Below are 15,331 nucleotides of genomic sequence, written 5' to 3' on the forward strand. Positions count from 1 at the left end.
AACTAGAAATGAATGTTGGCAACTTAAAAATAGGAATAGACAGAGAGAAAAGACAGGCTTTTATAGGCATAATATATGCTGAATACATTCTTTTTTACTTTATTTGGTATTTAAATGTTCAGCTAAAACTAGACAGAGTCCTACTGCGCTAGGCCTACACTAACACAGTTCCACTATGCTATGGTAAAATCATAAGTTACATATCATGTCGCACAGTGTTAAGTTGATGTCAGCAATTCGCCCTATGGGGCTTCCTCAGGGGATTGGGAGACCTGGTGCTTGCTGATGCTGAACCACAGAAAACACAGTAAGTAACCTCAACTTGTGGTGATCAAAGTTCCTAATGCTGAAAAAACTATCTGGATAGTTTGGGCATTTTGTGTGCTGGCCGTTATTCGGTTGTAGGCTTGCCTGTTTATTGGATGTTAGTGAATTCTGTTTTAGGATATGCAATTATACCACTCCTATTGGAAGATTCCTGATACAAGGACGTATTATCCCTTTTAGTTATCTCTTACATTTCCTGTTAGAGAATTACTGTATTGTTGTTAAATCTGCTATGTGTTCTTTCTATTATATGTTGAGGCTGTAATTGGTTCTTCTCTGATTTTTGTATCATTTCTCGTGTGATTTAATGTGTTCCAGGCTTAATATGCCACATTGTATTTGCAAAAAGACATTAAATGGAGCTTTCTTACTTTGTCTTATTAGGCTATAGTGGTGAGGGAGAGCCGGCGGCATCCGTCCAAGCAACTTAAAACTAAAACCGAAACTTAAAAAGTTAAAAAGAAAAAAAGGGCATGTAACAATTTTTTTTTCTTTTTTTTGTTTTGTTTTTTTGAAAGAGCCAAAGAAAAAAGTGCCACTCCAAACCCCCACTCCTTACCACATGACACCTGCATCACCACTATAGTTCTCCACTAAGCACTGAAGTGACTTTGGATGCTGAGCTTTAAAGCTGTCCCATGGGACTTGATAAATGTACTACAATGCGCTAATTCTGTAATTGAGCAAAACACTGTTTTTGTGGCATTAGCAGCTACATTTTTTTCCATATTGCAAAAGTAAAAAAAAAACACATAAAAAACCACACACACAAGGGTAAATGTGATCATCCTCGCACACTCAGGCACAAAAAGAGAATGGGCTAATATTAGGAAAGTGAAAGGACCTGTATACTGATGTCTACCCAGCCACTTAAATGCAGTTCAGTTTCCTTGGTGTCCTCTGCTGTTATTGTGGGAGAATGTTTCTGTAACAAAAAATGAAACTGAAAAAAAAAAGGAACTCACTAGGGAATTTTTACAAATCTCTGCCTAGTTTAAGTGTCATAGTTCAGTCAAATGATAAGGGAAATTTATATAGCAAATTTAGAGATAGATTTAGAGATAACATCTCATTCCCCTTCGTATCAGTGACTGATGAGTTCTTGAAGTTTAGGTGTTGCAGATCCATATTCAAAGTGTAAAAAAATGTAGGACTTCCAAAATGTCCCACTTCTTAGTGTAAAAAAACTTCTTCCCATCAAATGTTAAAGCTCAGATTGCTAGTTTTATTTCTGCTGTAAGCCAGCAGCAGGCTTGAGAGAACATTTTGTTGACTCAGCTAATTGGCCAATATAATTATTGAATTTACATGTAGCACTGACATATTATTACTAACTGTATTCAGCACCAGGCTTCTGGATGTATTAGCAGCTGGCAGTTTCTCAGAACAGGTGAATTAATTAGTACTAATCACAAGCATCACTTTAGATGGCTGGACTTATAAGAGTTGGTTTCATTCCCTTTTTTTTTTTGCCAAGAATGCCAAAGGGCTTTACTGGAATTACTGGATTTCATTTATTGATTTTTAAATGTCTGTGTCCTGCACTCCGGTCAGCCGGTATATTTGCCATTTTATTTTAGCTTTTTATTGTGGGTGTCTTATTTTAGTCTAGTTACAATCATCTGCGTGCTTTATATTGTGTTATACAACAGCATGGACTCATCTTTCTTTGTCTCCTTTGCCGCTGAATTTTGCCAATCAGTAGCAAGGCCTAACAAATCAGCCTAAAGCTTATACAGTGCTGACAATTCTCTCCCCCCTCCAAAATACTTTACTGACTTTTTTTATTTGGCGAAACAGGTAACAATATAAATCGTTTTAAAGAAAAGCACCAAATGTGCTTAAGGGTCTGGGGTGAGTAAAGTTTTGCCACATGTAAATTAAATTGGAATTAAACCCGCAATACTTGCCTGTCCCTGTTCAATCCTAGGGTGCCATAATTTTCTTCTTGTTTTCTCTTCCTGTAGAAGATCTTTAGCCATATTGATCGGCCAGGCTGGGGTGAGGTAACCCCCGCGCAGGGGATTTTGCCAGAAACCCTGAGCGATCGGGCAGGAGGAATTATTGCAGAAGGGTCATAGCCTGTTCTTATTTCTGCAACAATGACCTTCCTAATCATGAATTATTAAAAATGACTCTTTTAAAGTCTACCGCCAAACTGCAATAACTCAAGAAATTTTACATAAAAAGAGCTTAGCTCCATCTCTTGAGGTTGGTGTTTCAAAAAGTAGAAATGTTGGCAACATCAAGCCAACTGGCAATTTAGAAGGTCAGCATGATCAGCCTGCATATATCTTTTAGTATAGGTTTTCTTTATATCAGATAGAACTTTAGTTATTTTGATAGCCTAGTATTTTATATAAAGGGGTCAGCATTGGTATCCTCCATACTTCCTGTTTGGGATTGGTTAGTTAGTTATTTTACACCCAACCTAACTTACTATAATCTTGTGTTTGGGAGAGCTACAAATTTTCAGACTGACAGATGTTGTTTCTGATGTTGAATCGGCATGATGGATGTGTATGTATACAGTCTTGATTTAGGGAAGAACCAGAAATTCTGCTTAAACAGTAAACATCCCAGTCTGGCAGATATGGCCGAATCTGTCATAGTTGTTGTCAAAATTTGTATAACTTATTCTTTATGTAAATAAACAATCTTCGGGTTTTTAGGTGCATTTTAATGTTGTTTTTAATATGTTATTAAACATATATAGCTTTGCTGTCCAGTTTCACAATTCTGAATGACTTTTTTTTTTAAACTAAATTTATATCTGGACAGTCTACAAATGTGCTTCCCAAACAGCTTGTTCTCATAAACGTATTATACAAACAAATTGACGTTAGTCTGAGATATAAGCCAGTCATTGCTACTCTTGGAGAGTGTACTGTAGTTATGATAGATAAGCATAACCATGTGTATTGTATTAAATACATAAACGTATTGCAGAGATTAATTATTCCATGTAACCTGTTTTTTAATACGGTTTATTGTGAGTGTACTCATGGATTGTTAGAATATTTGGGAACACAAAGCCCAATACTTATAGCAGTGGTAAATTAGGCAATCAAAATGTTAAAACTGTTCTAGAATTAGTCGGCTCATATAAACTGTGCTGTATCCCCCTTTTTTGCATGTGCTGTGGTAACGGTTTATAAAACATTCTACTGAGATGTTTCAGGGATTTTCCTAATTGGTGATGCATCTCATCCATGTACTTGTAACTTGTTAGGTTAATCGAGAGCCACCATTTCTGGGTTTTCCAGCAAATTTCACTGAAAGGTGGTTTTATTAGTTACCGTTTGTTACTTGGGTAAGGTGTGGAATTTCTTTATAAGGTGGCAATAGCAAAATACCTACTGAAGTTAGATTCATAATCGAAACCTATTAGAAGTGTGTGAAGAATCGCATTTATATTTACAGGGTGTCCCAAAAATCACTATATACTTTTAATGAATTCCTAAAATTTGTATACCTCCACATGAGCGCCTCCATTTTCAACAACCTTCAGCCACCTTTTGGACGCAAGCCTCTCCGACAAACTTAGGTCTGTACAAGTAAAGTTTTATCATGCTCCGAAGCATACGCTGGACCAAGTTTCTGTTCCAGTGCAGCCCTCTGGATGGACTTTCCATAAGCTTTGAATGCTTTGTGCGAACACCTGCTCCAGGAGTTCAGTGTTTTTATCGGTGGTGGTGGTAGTAGCAGGCCTTTCGCTGCATGGTTTGTCAAGAACAGATGCAGTTTCGAGAAACTGGCCATGGATAGCCTAAATTGTATTACGTGTTGGAGCAGTGTGATGGCCATAAAGCTTCCCAAACTCGCGCTGAACTGAACTGTGGGGGTCTGAAAAACTTCATGCCAAGAGGCAATTTTGCAACGCTGCTCCAATTGGCGAGCCATGGTTATGGGAATGATACGCTTACAAAAACGGCAAGGCCTATGTTGTCATATGCTGGTGGCCTCAAGTCTTTCTGAGTGACAATGAAATAGAAAAGGAAGTGTGTAGTGACTTTTGGGACACCCTTTATATTCATGTGTGAATGTGTGTGTATAGATAGCATGTTGATCCTGGAAAAAATGCATGTTTTGTTGGAATATATCTACACCACATTTATTTTTAAAGTTTTAGATTGAGCGAGGAAAGGTTGGAACTCCTGTCAGGTTTTACTGTTATCTTAATCTCCATTAGAAAGATTTCTCCTCGGCTCGCACTATGTTCTTTGATTAACAAGTATTTTTTTTGGCACTTGAAGCATTTTCACCTTATAATGAAGTAGACCAATTATCATTTTTTTCTATATTAAGAAAAAGCTTTGTAATAATGAGAGTTTATGTTTTGGTTATCGGTGATTTATTTTCCCATACCTCTCTAGCAGGGTGCCATTTTTATTTTTCCTAATGATTGGGATGTAGTTACCATAAAAAAAAAAAACACATACACTGAAACAGGAATGCTGAATTCTAAACTTTTGAGTGTATTTCAAGAACATGTGGCATAACCTGACCTAAAAATTGAACTTCTATTTTTTGTAATTTGCTCTTTGTTCTTGATGGGAGGCATGATCAAGACTGGCTCATTTTAACAAATTAAAAAGGGTTTGAGGTTTAAGATTTTGATACAGTTTCCTAAATGATAACTGATACAGGGAGAGATAGAAATCAAATCTTTACCAAAAAAATTGACCTCCTGCTGATAAGTCTGCATATTTATAAAGCAAAACGTAGCCAAAATAAGCAGTGTCCTGCTGGCATCTGCTTTTTGGCAATGCTAAACAGTCTACAAAAGTCATACATAAAATTTGTAAAAACATCTGTTTCTAAACCTGCGGGAATCAGCCCACAATAGCGCTGTAAAATGTTTCGAGAGTAATGTATCTCTTTATGTATTTGTGTAAATAATGGACGAGAAACCATGTGTTTTAATTAACTGGAGGGCGCTTGCTTTTCCCCACCATTTGCCAATCTCTTATTAACCTTTCCGCTGCTCCGGAAAATGTCAGATGAATTTTGTTTCTCTTTAACGTGTCAAGGCTGAACCGTTCTCATCAGCAGGAGACAACTTTTCAAACACTGTTCGAGGGGTATCAAACATAATTAAAAAGCATTCCCCCTTCAGTGTTTTTGACACAGTTTGTGCATTTGGCACCATTCTCCATTTTGTTTCAGTCCGTAATCATTGGTTTGACTCTCCAGCATAGTCATAATGACTCCCCTGGGTTTGTGCACTTCATTTTAGCTTTGCTTTACCTTATTTTCCCCCAGCTTATCCCAAACAAAATGCTTTGTTTGATTATTGGCATTTTAAAGTTTCTGGTGTTGTAAAAATTACAATAAATCTATTCACTGTATCTATTAGGAATATCTATTAGGAAATGGTTTAATGTGATTTAGAGGATGTAACATTCTGAAGGGTGTTTTTTTCCTCTTAACATTCCTTTTAACACATAGATGTAAATCCTTCATTTTAATGTACTTTTTACTAACAATGAATGCTAATGTTTAAAAAAACAGTGTATGTGCATAGGTTATAAATATATATGTACATGGGGTAGCTACAGTGAGGGAAAAAGTATTTGATCTCCTGCTGATTTTGTACGTTTGCCTTCTGACAAAGAAATGACCAAATAATTGTCTATAATTGTAATGATTTTTTTATTGTAGGTATGAGAGACAGAATAACAACAAAACAACCCTCAAAAACCCAGTGCTCCAAAGTCAGAGCTTGATGTGCATTGTAATGAGTGAAACAAGTATTTGATCCCCTATCAACCAGTCTGGAGACTGGCTAGGCCATTGCAGGACCTTCATGTGCTTCTTCTTGAGCCACTCCTTTGTTGCCTTGGCGGTGTGTTTTGGGTCATTGTCATGCTGGATTACCCATCCACCCCCCATTTTCAATGCCCTGGCTGAGGGAAGGAGGTGCTCACTCAAGATTTGACAGTACATGGCCCCGTTTATTGTCCCTTTGATGCAGTGAAGGTGTTCTGTCCACTTAGCAGAAAAACACCCCCAAAGCATAATGTGTCCATCTCCATATTTGACAGTGGGGATGGTGTTCTTGGGGTCATAGGCAGCATTCCTCCCTCCTCCAAACACGGCAAGTTGAGTAAATGCCAAAGAGCTCAATTTTGGTCTCATCTGACCCCAACACTTTCACCCAGTTCCCCTTTGGATCATTCAGATGTTTATTCACAAACTGCAGATGGGCCTGTACATGACCTTGCGGGCACTGCAAAGTTGCAGGCCTTCACGGCACAGTGTGTTACCAATTGTTTTCTTGGTGACTATGGTCCCAGCTGCCCTAAGATCAAGTTCCCCCTGTGTAGTTCTGGGCTGCTTAGTCACCGTCCTTATGATCATTGCAACCCTACGAGGGAGGATCTTGCATGGAGCCCCAGACCGAGGGAGATTGACAGTTATTTTGTGTTCCATTTGTGAATTATCGTGCCAACTGTTGTCACCTTCTAACCAAGCTACTTGCCGATAGTCTTGTAGCCCAGTCCAGCCTTTTGTAGGTCTACAATCTTGTCTCTGACATTCTTGGACAGCTCTTTGGTCTTGGCCATGGTGGCTAATTTGGAATATGATTTGTTGCTGTGGACAGGTGTCTTTTATACAGGTACTGTACCAAGCTTGGATTAGGAGCACTCCCTTACAGACCTGCATACAGTGATGACACCTGGGAGCCTGAAATCTTGCTGGTTGATAGGGGATCAAATACTTATTTCACTCTTTACAATGCACATCAAGCTCTGATTTTTGAGCACTGGGTTTTTCAGGATTCTTTTGCTGTTATTCTGTCTCTCACACCTGCAATAAACCTACCATTACAATTATAGACTGGTCGTTTCTTTGTCAGAGGGAAAATGTACAAAATCAGCAGGGGATCAAATACTACTTTCCCTCACTGTATATTTAATATTTGCATATGTTGGATCAGCTATTAATTGATAGTTTTACTCTGCATTCTTCGAATAAAAACCTACATATGCTAACTCAAAATATTTCATTTATTTTGTGGTTCATGGTTTCAATTTATATCTAATAAGCAGTGAGAGTTATTAATAATATTACACAGTATTTATATAGCTCCCACATATTATGCAGCGTTGTACAAAGTCCATACTCATGTCACTAGCTGTCCCTCAAAGGGGCTCACATCCTAATGTCCCCACTTCAGTCATATATTAAGGTCTTTATGTATACTAATCTTTAGCACAGTCTAAGGTCATTTTTCGGGGGAAGCCAATTTACCTAACTACACGTTTTTGGAATACTGAAAAAGATAGAAAATTACAAATCTGTTATTTTAATACAAAAACAAAAATATGAAAGGACACACATGAAGTTGATCTCCAACTTAAACTTCAGTCTTGTTTATTCCTGCAGCAAGTCACATAGAACCTGCCTTATCCCCTGTTAGGAGACATCTAAAATCATTTAGCCCTTTCCTTGTAGCTTGATTGTCTCTGCCTTCCCCCTCTCTTCATTTATTAAAATTGGGCATATTTTTTTTCTCTTCAACAAATGTGAATGATACCTATGGCATTCTTCAAGTGATTGTGTTACTAATGTAACACAAATGGTTTTTTTAAATAGATCAGGATAATATTACATGAGTTAGGACCATGTTGTGTAGCTCTTTCATAGTGCAGGCATAATGATCGTACAAGTTACACATTGCATTACAAATCACATGCACAAAGCACAATAACACATAACACAAAAACTAGATTGTTAACTCTCTTCTCTCTGGCTAGAAAGTCCTAGGCAAAGGTGAAAAGGCTTCCATTATTGCAGTTAACAAACATTCACATTCATGTACACAAGACCTACTACACTTTATCCTCTTACAAAAATTACAATATTCTTGTGTGTATTTTGTATTAACCGTAGGCTTTCTTGAGATCTTTGGTAGAAGGGTAAGACAAGCACAACAACTGAAGACGTATTTTCTCCCTAATTCGTTATTTCAAACATTCAGATCTGGGTTATTCTATTGATTTAGAGCTGTCCAGAGCTTGTCTACAGCTTGTCCTTCTTTTCCTGTTTGCCTGGTAAGGTAGTATGAGAATGACATGGTAAATTCCTTGTTGGGAGGAGTTCCAATATATATTTTGGTCAAAACTTCCTAAAAGTCACATGTGTGGTCTGTTTACATACACTCATAAACATTCTAGATCACCATAGTGTGTCAGGATGTGTTTATACTAAGAAAGGAACCTGGATGAAAGGAAGCTGTCCAATAGGCGACAAGTTATCCCCCTGCTTTATCCAGCTTGAGCTATTGAGTTCTGTGGGTTGAAGTAGCAAATCGTTGTAGAGAAAACCTAGAACTCCACTTGCTGGATCAAAAGAACACAAATTTTTAATGTGCAATGTTCCATACTTCTCTGACTAACAAAAAATAACCTCACTGGCAATCCCTCCAAAACTGAGTTTAAAAAAAAATTAATTACAAATGACAGATGAAACAGATCTAATTTGTTTTTTCTATGTTACCTGTACTCTGTGAACATATCCTGTCGGTATTACAGTGAATGGTATATTAACTCTAAATGTTTTAATGACATTAGATCCACAAAACAAAAGCTTGTATCAACAGTAGTGTACCCTATACATATAGACAGTTTTTATATTCTGTAGGCTTATCATGTTTATTTTTTTACAGGCAGCTTTAAGTGCCTTGAAACAATTTTCAGAACAAGGACTTGATTCCGTTGATGGATCTCTTATGTCAGAAAATGGATTATTTGAGTAAGTATGTCTAAGAATTTTATTAGGTATCATTTTTTTCAAACTAACTCATAGCTTAAACACTGGTGAGGTTGTTCTTCCTTGAGGCACCACTCTTAAGTTGCCTATTCAGCATTTAGTCTGAACGTCTAGTACGAGGTAATGAAAACAATGCCTTTAACATTTATGCTGTTGGTTATATTCAACAAATGGGACTGGAGGAAGTCCAGTTTTGTGTTGCAGTAACATATTTTACTGCTTTCAAATAGACCTAAACCATTTGGGGGGCTCCAAACTTCATTACTATGGTCCACTATGGTTCAGCAGCTGGTCTAGTTCATCTTGCCAGCAGATAAGTAACAAGAATATGAAAGATTCACATCACAACTTAACTGTGTAAGGCACATGATGCTGCTCCTATGTATTTCACACCTACTAGCACTTTTTCAAAAGCTTTTTTAACCTTAAAATAATAGATATTAAAGCATTTGCAGTAACACAACATATCCGGCAGGAGTGGGGGGGGGGGGGGCTTTTTGTTCAAAAAGCAGCAGAGTTTTTAATGTGCCATGAAACTTTCAATATAATAACTATGGGTCAATATTTAAGCCAGAACTAAACTCGGTGGATGCTGAGCTTCTGCCAAAATCAGCAAGTAAGTGTAGCCATCTTCACCGCCAGCTCCATGGCTGACTTCCATGGAGAATGTACATCAAATTTGACGTGTTTAGACCAAAACCAAAAAACAACCAGGAACCATAGAGTGAGGTACTTGACAAAATATATTACTACCTCCTGATGTTTTTTTCTCAGTTTAGGTCAGCTTTAAAATCAAAATAAATTGCCAATGTATTATCAATATTCCTTACCAAAATGACTAAAAATACACCCTATATGATTCATTCAGCTATCTCATTTGCATCCATATTTGTAGTAGTAAGTTAGGAAATAAAGTCCTGTTGTTTTTTGGGGTTGATATTTATCTACCCTCCATTTCTTTGTTATAGTAAAATAACATTTAATGCAGGTAATATAAAAAAGAATCACTCGCTTCAAAATATTCAAATTTTCAGCCTGAAATAAGGACATACATTAAAAATAATTTTCCAGCTGTATTTTATTCAAACACCTGCAATAAAGTAACACCCGCCACAACAGGATTTTACTGCCTCCATGCTTTATTGTAGGCTTTGGTGTTCTTTAGATGGTGAACTGTATTGGCTTTCTACCAGATGGACCATTTTGTGTGGAGGCCAAATATTTCATTTGGTCTCATTTGATCATACCATCTTTTTCTATTCGGCTGTACATTTTGGCAAACCTGAATCAAGACCTAATGTGGCCTTTTAATTAAGGGCCTTTTTTTTATTCCACCTCTCATACCAGCCAAGTTTCCCTTGTGATTTTGTCACACACACACAGTGACCACAGTTGCCATAGATCTCTTGGTTGCCTCTTACCAGTTCCCACATTGTCTTTTCATCCATTAAAAAAATGTCTAATATTTAATTCTAGGTTTCAATGAGCCCCCAGAGATTGATAAAGCCTTTAAATTTTTGTTGTATCCATCTCCAGACTTGTCTAGGCACAACATCCCTGAAATTTTTGGAGAATGCCTTGTCACCCATAAAGTTGATTTTTTTTTTTTTTTTGCTTCCATTTAAACTACCAAGCACTGGAGTATCCTAGTTTGTATGTTTCCACTTGGCTCTTATACATTGCATTGTGTATATACAGTTGTAAAAAATACTTTTTGTGTGTATCTTTATTTCAGGCTGCAAAATGTTAGTACTATTTCCAGGGTGAATGTTTTCTATACCCAATGTACTTCTGATGTTAACCCTATAAAAGTTAACATACATTTGTCAGATTATTTTGTGTATAATTTTATGTGAATTTTGACTTACATTTTTTTTTTTTTAATAAAAAGTAGATATTCCCATCTATAGACGTGGCAAAGCGGGATAGCTAACAAACATCTGACTTTCATCTCTGCACTTCGTTAAGCTAATTGCATAGGATGTAGAGTTAATTGCCTTGGAAAAGAATTGTGACATGGGCAGACATGACAATAGATAGGGTAGCTTTTTAAGTTCTAAACAGCAATTCCATCGGAGAGGTCCTGCCATGATCTCATCATCATGCTATCTGAACATAAATATTGTTGTTTCACTTCAAAATGTCACCAGTGAGGTCGACCTTTTGAGTCTTCCCCGGCCATCTGCTAATAAACATGTCTTGAGATGTGCAGGCCTAGACCCTAAAACCTCTTGTCAATGTCTTATTCTTTCAGACAAGCCAAGCTTCGTGGAGAGAAGGCAGACACTACGCAGGCTAACTCAGGCACCACTGCTCAGGACTGCAAGGATCCAAAGGCCATCGTCTAGGAGCTTTATGGCGGCGGCCACTGCATCCTTATAAACCTGTCAACACGCAATAGGGTGTAGGTGTACAAGGAAATGAATCACTAATACCATTAAACAAGTCTTATGTGAAGACAACGCTATCCTAAAGCAAGAGATAATATTGAGTACTGTTTATACAAAGAGGGGACTTATATTAGCGTAAAGCACTTCCCCTGAAATCTGAGACCATATCTTTAATTTAATGGCTTTAAGACGGCAGAAACCTGATCTTATTAGTGCTTCAACTTAGATTTTATTAGCAAAAGTGTTAAAAGAACAGAAACTAAACTCAAACCAGCTAAGCTCTTTAAAACAAAAATAAAAAAAAATTGAAAAAAAAAAAAAAGTTAAGAAAATCACATTGGTTAGCGTTTTAGTGTTCTGTTTTACTGGTATTACCATTATTTTTTTTTCGGTTTGTTTTAGTAAATGCTTTGATATTTTAAAACTTAACCAATGACAGTGCTTAGTGCTTGTGAAAGTTGTAGTTGTTGTCTTCATATATAGTCACGGCTTATCTTTTCTGGAGCGAAAAATGCAGTCTTCACTCTAATATCCATTACAGCATTTAGAAGAAGATCCAGACTAACCAATTGTATCATGCCCGACATTTGCTTAAAAACATGAGCTGATGTTTGTAGCATTGAGTCACAGTGTGCCCAAGATTCTGCAGTTTAGATCCAACCCATCTTCTCAAACTAGTAAACAGAAAGATTGTTATTTTTAGTTTCTAATTATTTTAGGATTAATTATTTTTCCCCTGCCCTCCACGCTGTTGTGTGACGAACATTTACACCCATTGTGTTGTAATGACTCACAGTTACACCAACTGAGTGTTTTTAATACCTGCATTCTGCGCTCTTGACATCGGCTATCCCAGAGACGAAAAGCATGTAACACTGACCGCAAAGCGGTATTATAAGAGTTAGCATTTCTTTAGCTGGATAGACACTGTCAGAATGGCAAGAAAGTTTTCTTCTTCTGTTTTGGTTTTGTTTTTCGACCTGTATACTATCACGTATTGAGACAGTGTGATATGGCCAAATGCAGTAAAACCACATCAGTTCATGTGTAAACCGCCTCTGACTGTTTATTTTTTAAAGTGTAAGAAATATAAATTGTATGCATTTGGTATTTGTTTTATACACCATAACGGATTCTTGCTTATTGAATATTCGGTTTTATTTTTCAGATGAGAACAGTACACAATGTATAATTATTGGGAATGGGGGTTGCAGAAATCTGCACAGTGTTATTCAATGTAGATCATACTTGGTTTACATACAATGAACAAAAAAATAATTTCTGTTCTTAAGTCCCCTGCTAAGTAAACTAAATAGACTACTGGACTTGCACATATGTAGATATGTACCCAGGAAAACTTCAAACATACACAAGTACTAGCCAAGAAGATCCTGATGATAGTCATGTGGGGTGTGCCATTTCTTCTATATGCCTAGCTGTCATGCTGAAGCCCGATCTTTTTTTCAGTAAACTGGAACACTAAAACAGAACAGGAAAGTCAGAGTAGAGTCAGATCTTTGCATCTACATCTGTGCTCCCCTGTCAGTGACTCAGTTGGCATATCAGCTAAGCAATTACAATTTTCAGAAAGATAGCTCACCCGTGGCAGCTATTATATTTCTGTCATGAATGGAGCCCCTAAGATACTCTTATCCAACTCCAACATTTTTAGGTTCCTGTTCACTCAGATTAAAAGTGCTTTACAAACAAATCGCAAAATCTCCCTCTAAAATGGCTTCATCCTGATTTATTATTATGTGAAAATGGTTTGCATTACTGCATCAAAATATTGTAAAAGGAGAGAACAAAGGCATAAAAACAGGATGATGTTTTGTTAGGAATACTTAGTCATCATATCTGAAGGAGGGGATCCAAGAGAAATGTTTCAGATCATTTGAAGAAAGCCAGACCAACACAAGCTGATCATCTTGAGGATAATTAGACTTCTTCTACTTAGAACTGTGTGTGCTGCAACTCTTAGATGAAACTAGCCATTTAGTGGAACATTGGGAAACTAAAGCAAATAGGCTTGACAAATTTAAAATTGCCTTCATTAAAAAATAAAATTATTTTAAAATTCCCATAATCTGTCTCTGAAATCTGGCTTTATATTCGATCTGCACTATCCCTTGCACAGCTGGAACATGATTGTTTGGGAGTCCATCAGGTTTTATTACACTGTAGAGCCTCCTACAAGGCCTGTTCCCAGTATGGCTTCACACTGTGTTTTTAAAAAGCATGTTGATGTATGTATTGCATTTTGTTAGAGCGGCTATGCATCCTATTGCACAGTAACTCATGAATACGGTGCCTTGAAAAGCACAACAAACAGCACACCACATGTTGCACTGCAGTATTTGGCAAGGTGTGTTTGGGGTGGGGTACCCTTTAGAATTAAATGGTGATACAACACCAACATACATTTTGTGTAATGCCATGCTTTGAAATGACGCATATTTCTGCATAGAAACGTATGTTAAAACAACGCACTTGGGGGAACAGGTTCTAAAACCAAATAAATCGCCATATATATCATCTCTATCGCATATCCTAAAATTGAGGGGATTGTTCCCTGTTTTTTACAGTGGGTGAAGCTCTGCAAATCATGACCATTTACAACACGGGTATAGCCTAATATTGCAAAGTATAAACTGCATCCTCTTTCAGGTATGTTGGCTGTTATAAATCATTTATTTTAAATGGCTATATCTTGGCGGTTCTCAAGGTGCTGTTGGCCTTGGGTCAAGGAGGAGTTATTTTCAAGGCACTGTCCACTGTCCTAAGATTAAAGCTAAACCGCCTATTTTTGGAATTTGAGATAGGTGTGAAACATGCAGATATATTCTACAGTGCTCTACAGTAGTTAAGAGAGCTTTGTGGTCAATGTCCCCATAACCTGACTGGTTATACTTTCTCATTCTTGTTGGTCTAAATCATTAGTTGTAGGTGGTAGGAGTGGGTTCAGGCAGTTATTAAGAGGAAGAAAGCACAGGAAGTGCCCCAGCAATGTCCTTATGCTCATAAATATTTTGTATAGTAGGGAAGTGACACCAGAAACTGCAAAACTTGGCAGAGTGGTGTTGCCTTCTTGATTGTGCTGTTTACAACTGTGGATCATTAGAAACACTTTCTGAAGATATATAAATGGTTATCAAATATACAAATGGCTGGTGTTCAAATAAAAAAAGGTAATTCAAGAAATTATTTTTTGCAAGTTTTTGTAAGAGTGTTTCTTTACTTGTGATTAAAAAAGGCAGTTGCTTCTGAGCTCTTAAAAAAAACAAAAAAACCTAAGAACTAATCCTTTTACCTCAGTATGTTCTGAGGCACTGACTCAGGACAAGTATGCTACTAGTGAAGTCAGACTTTCTGATTCCTGTACTTGTGGGTCATCAACCCTAACCCTACTTTCTATACTTTAATGAAACATGTTGGTATAGAAAATCAAAAACTGACAAAAAACACTTCTTTTGAAGGTGAACTTTTCATTACAACCATTATTCGTAATTGACTCACTTGGTCAGTTGCTGAAGTATATACATGTCTGGTCTCCGAACATTTCACTGCTTGGTCGGGTCACTTAGGACCAGGTAGTGAAGCCATTATCAAGATGAAAGTCTATATCCTTTAGGATAAGAATGATAGGTCTAACTCTGCATTGAAAAAAAAAGTTTTGCCTTGTATACATTTAAAGTTAATCTTTTGGCTTCAACTATCTACCCCCAGGGGATTAGCTGGCATGGGCAGATCTGCAGCTCTACATTAACAGGATAGGTCACAAGGGATGGTATATTTGGCCTGAGTTGACTTTTAAAGAATTATTGTACCTAATGTGT

The 15,331-nt window shown here is 37.1% G+C and overlaps 1 protein-coding gene across 4 annotated transcripts in view; it reads left to right on the plus strand.

Moving 5' to 3' along the window:
- Positions 1 to 12,547, plus strand: part of STAU2 (staufen double-stranded RNA binding protein 2) — a 170,836-nt gene extending 158,289 nt beyond the window's left edge. For all 4 annotated transcript variants that reach the window (XM_072411049.1, XM_072411053.1, XM_072411052.1 and 1 more), the window contains 2 exons: positions 9,002 to 9,087; positions 11,360 to 12,547. In XM_072411049.1, coding sequence (XP_072267150.1) covers positions 9,002 to 9,087; positions 11,360 to 11,453 — 180 coding nt within the window. In that variant the 3' untranslated portion in view covers positions 11,454 to 12,547. The remainder of the gene's footprint in view (positions 1 to 9,001; positions 9,088 to 11,359) is intronic.
- The last annotated feature ends 2,784 nt before the right edge of the window (positions 12,548 to 15,331 follow it).

This window comes from Pyxicephalus adspersus, chromosome 5 (genome assembly GCF_032062135.1).
Source record: "Pyxicephalus adspersus chromosome 5, UCB_Pads_2.0, whole genome shotgun sequence".
NCBI lineage: Eukaryota > Metazoa > Chordata > Amphibia > Anura > Pyxicephalidae > Pyxicephalus > Pyxicephalus adspersus.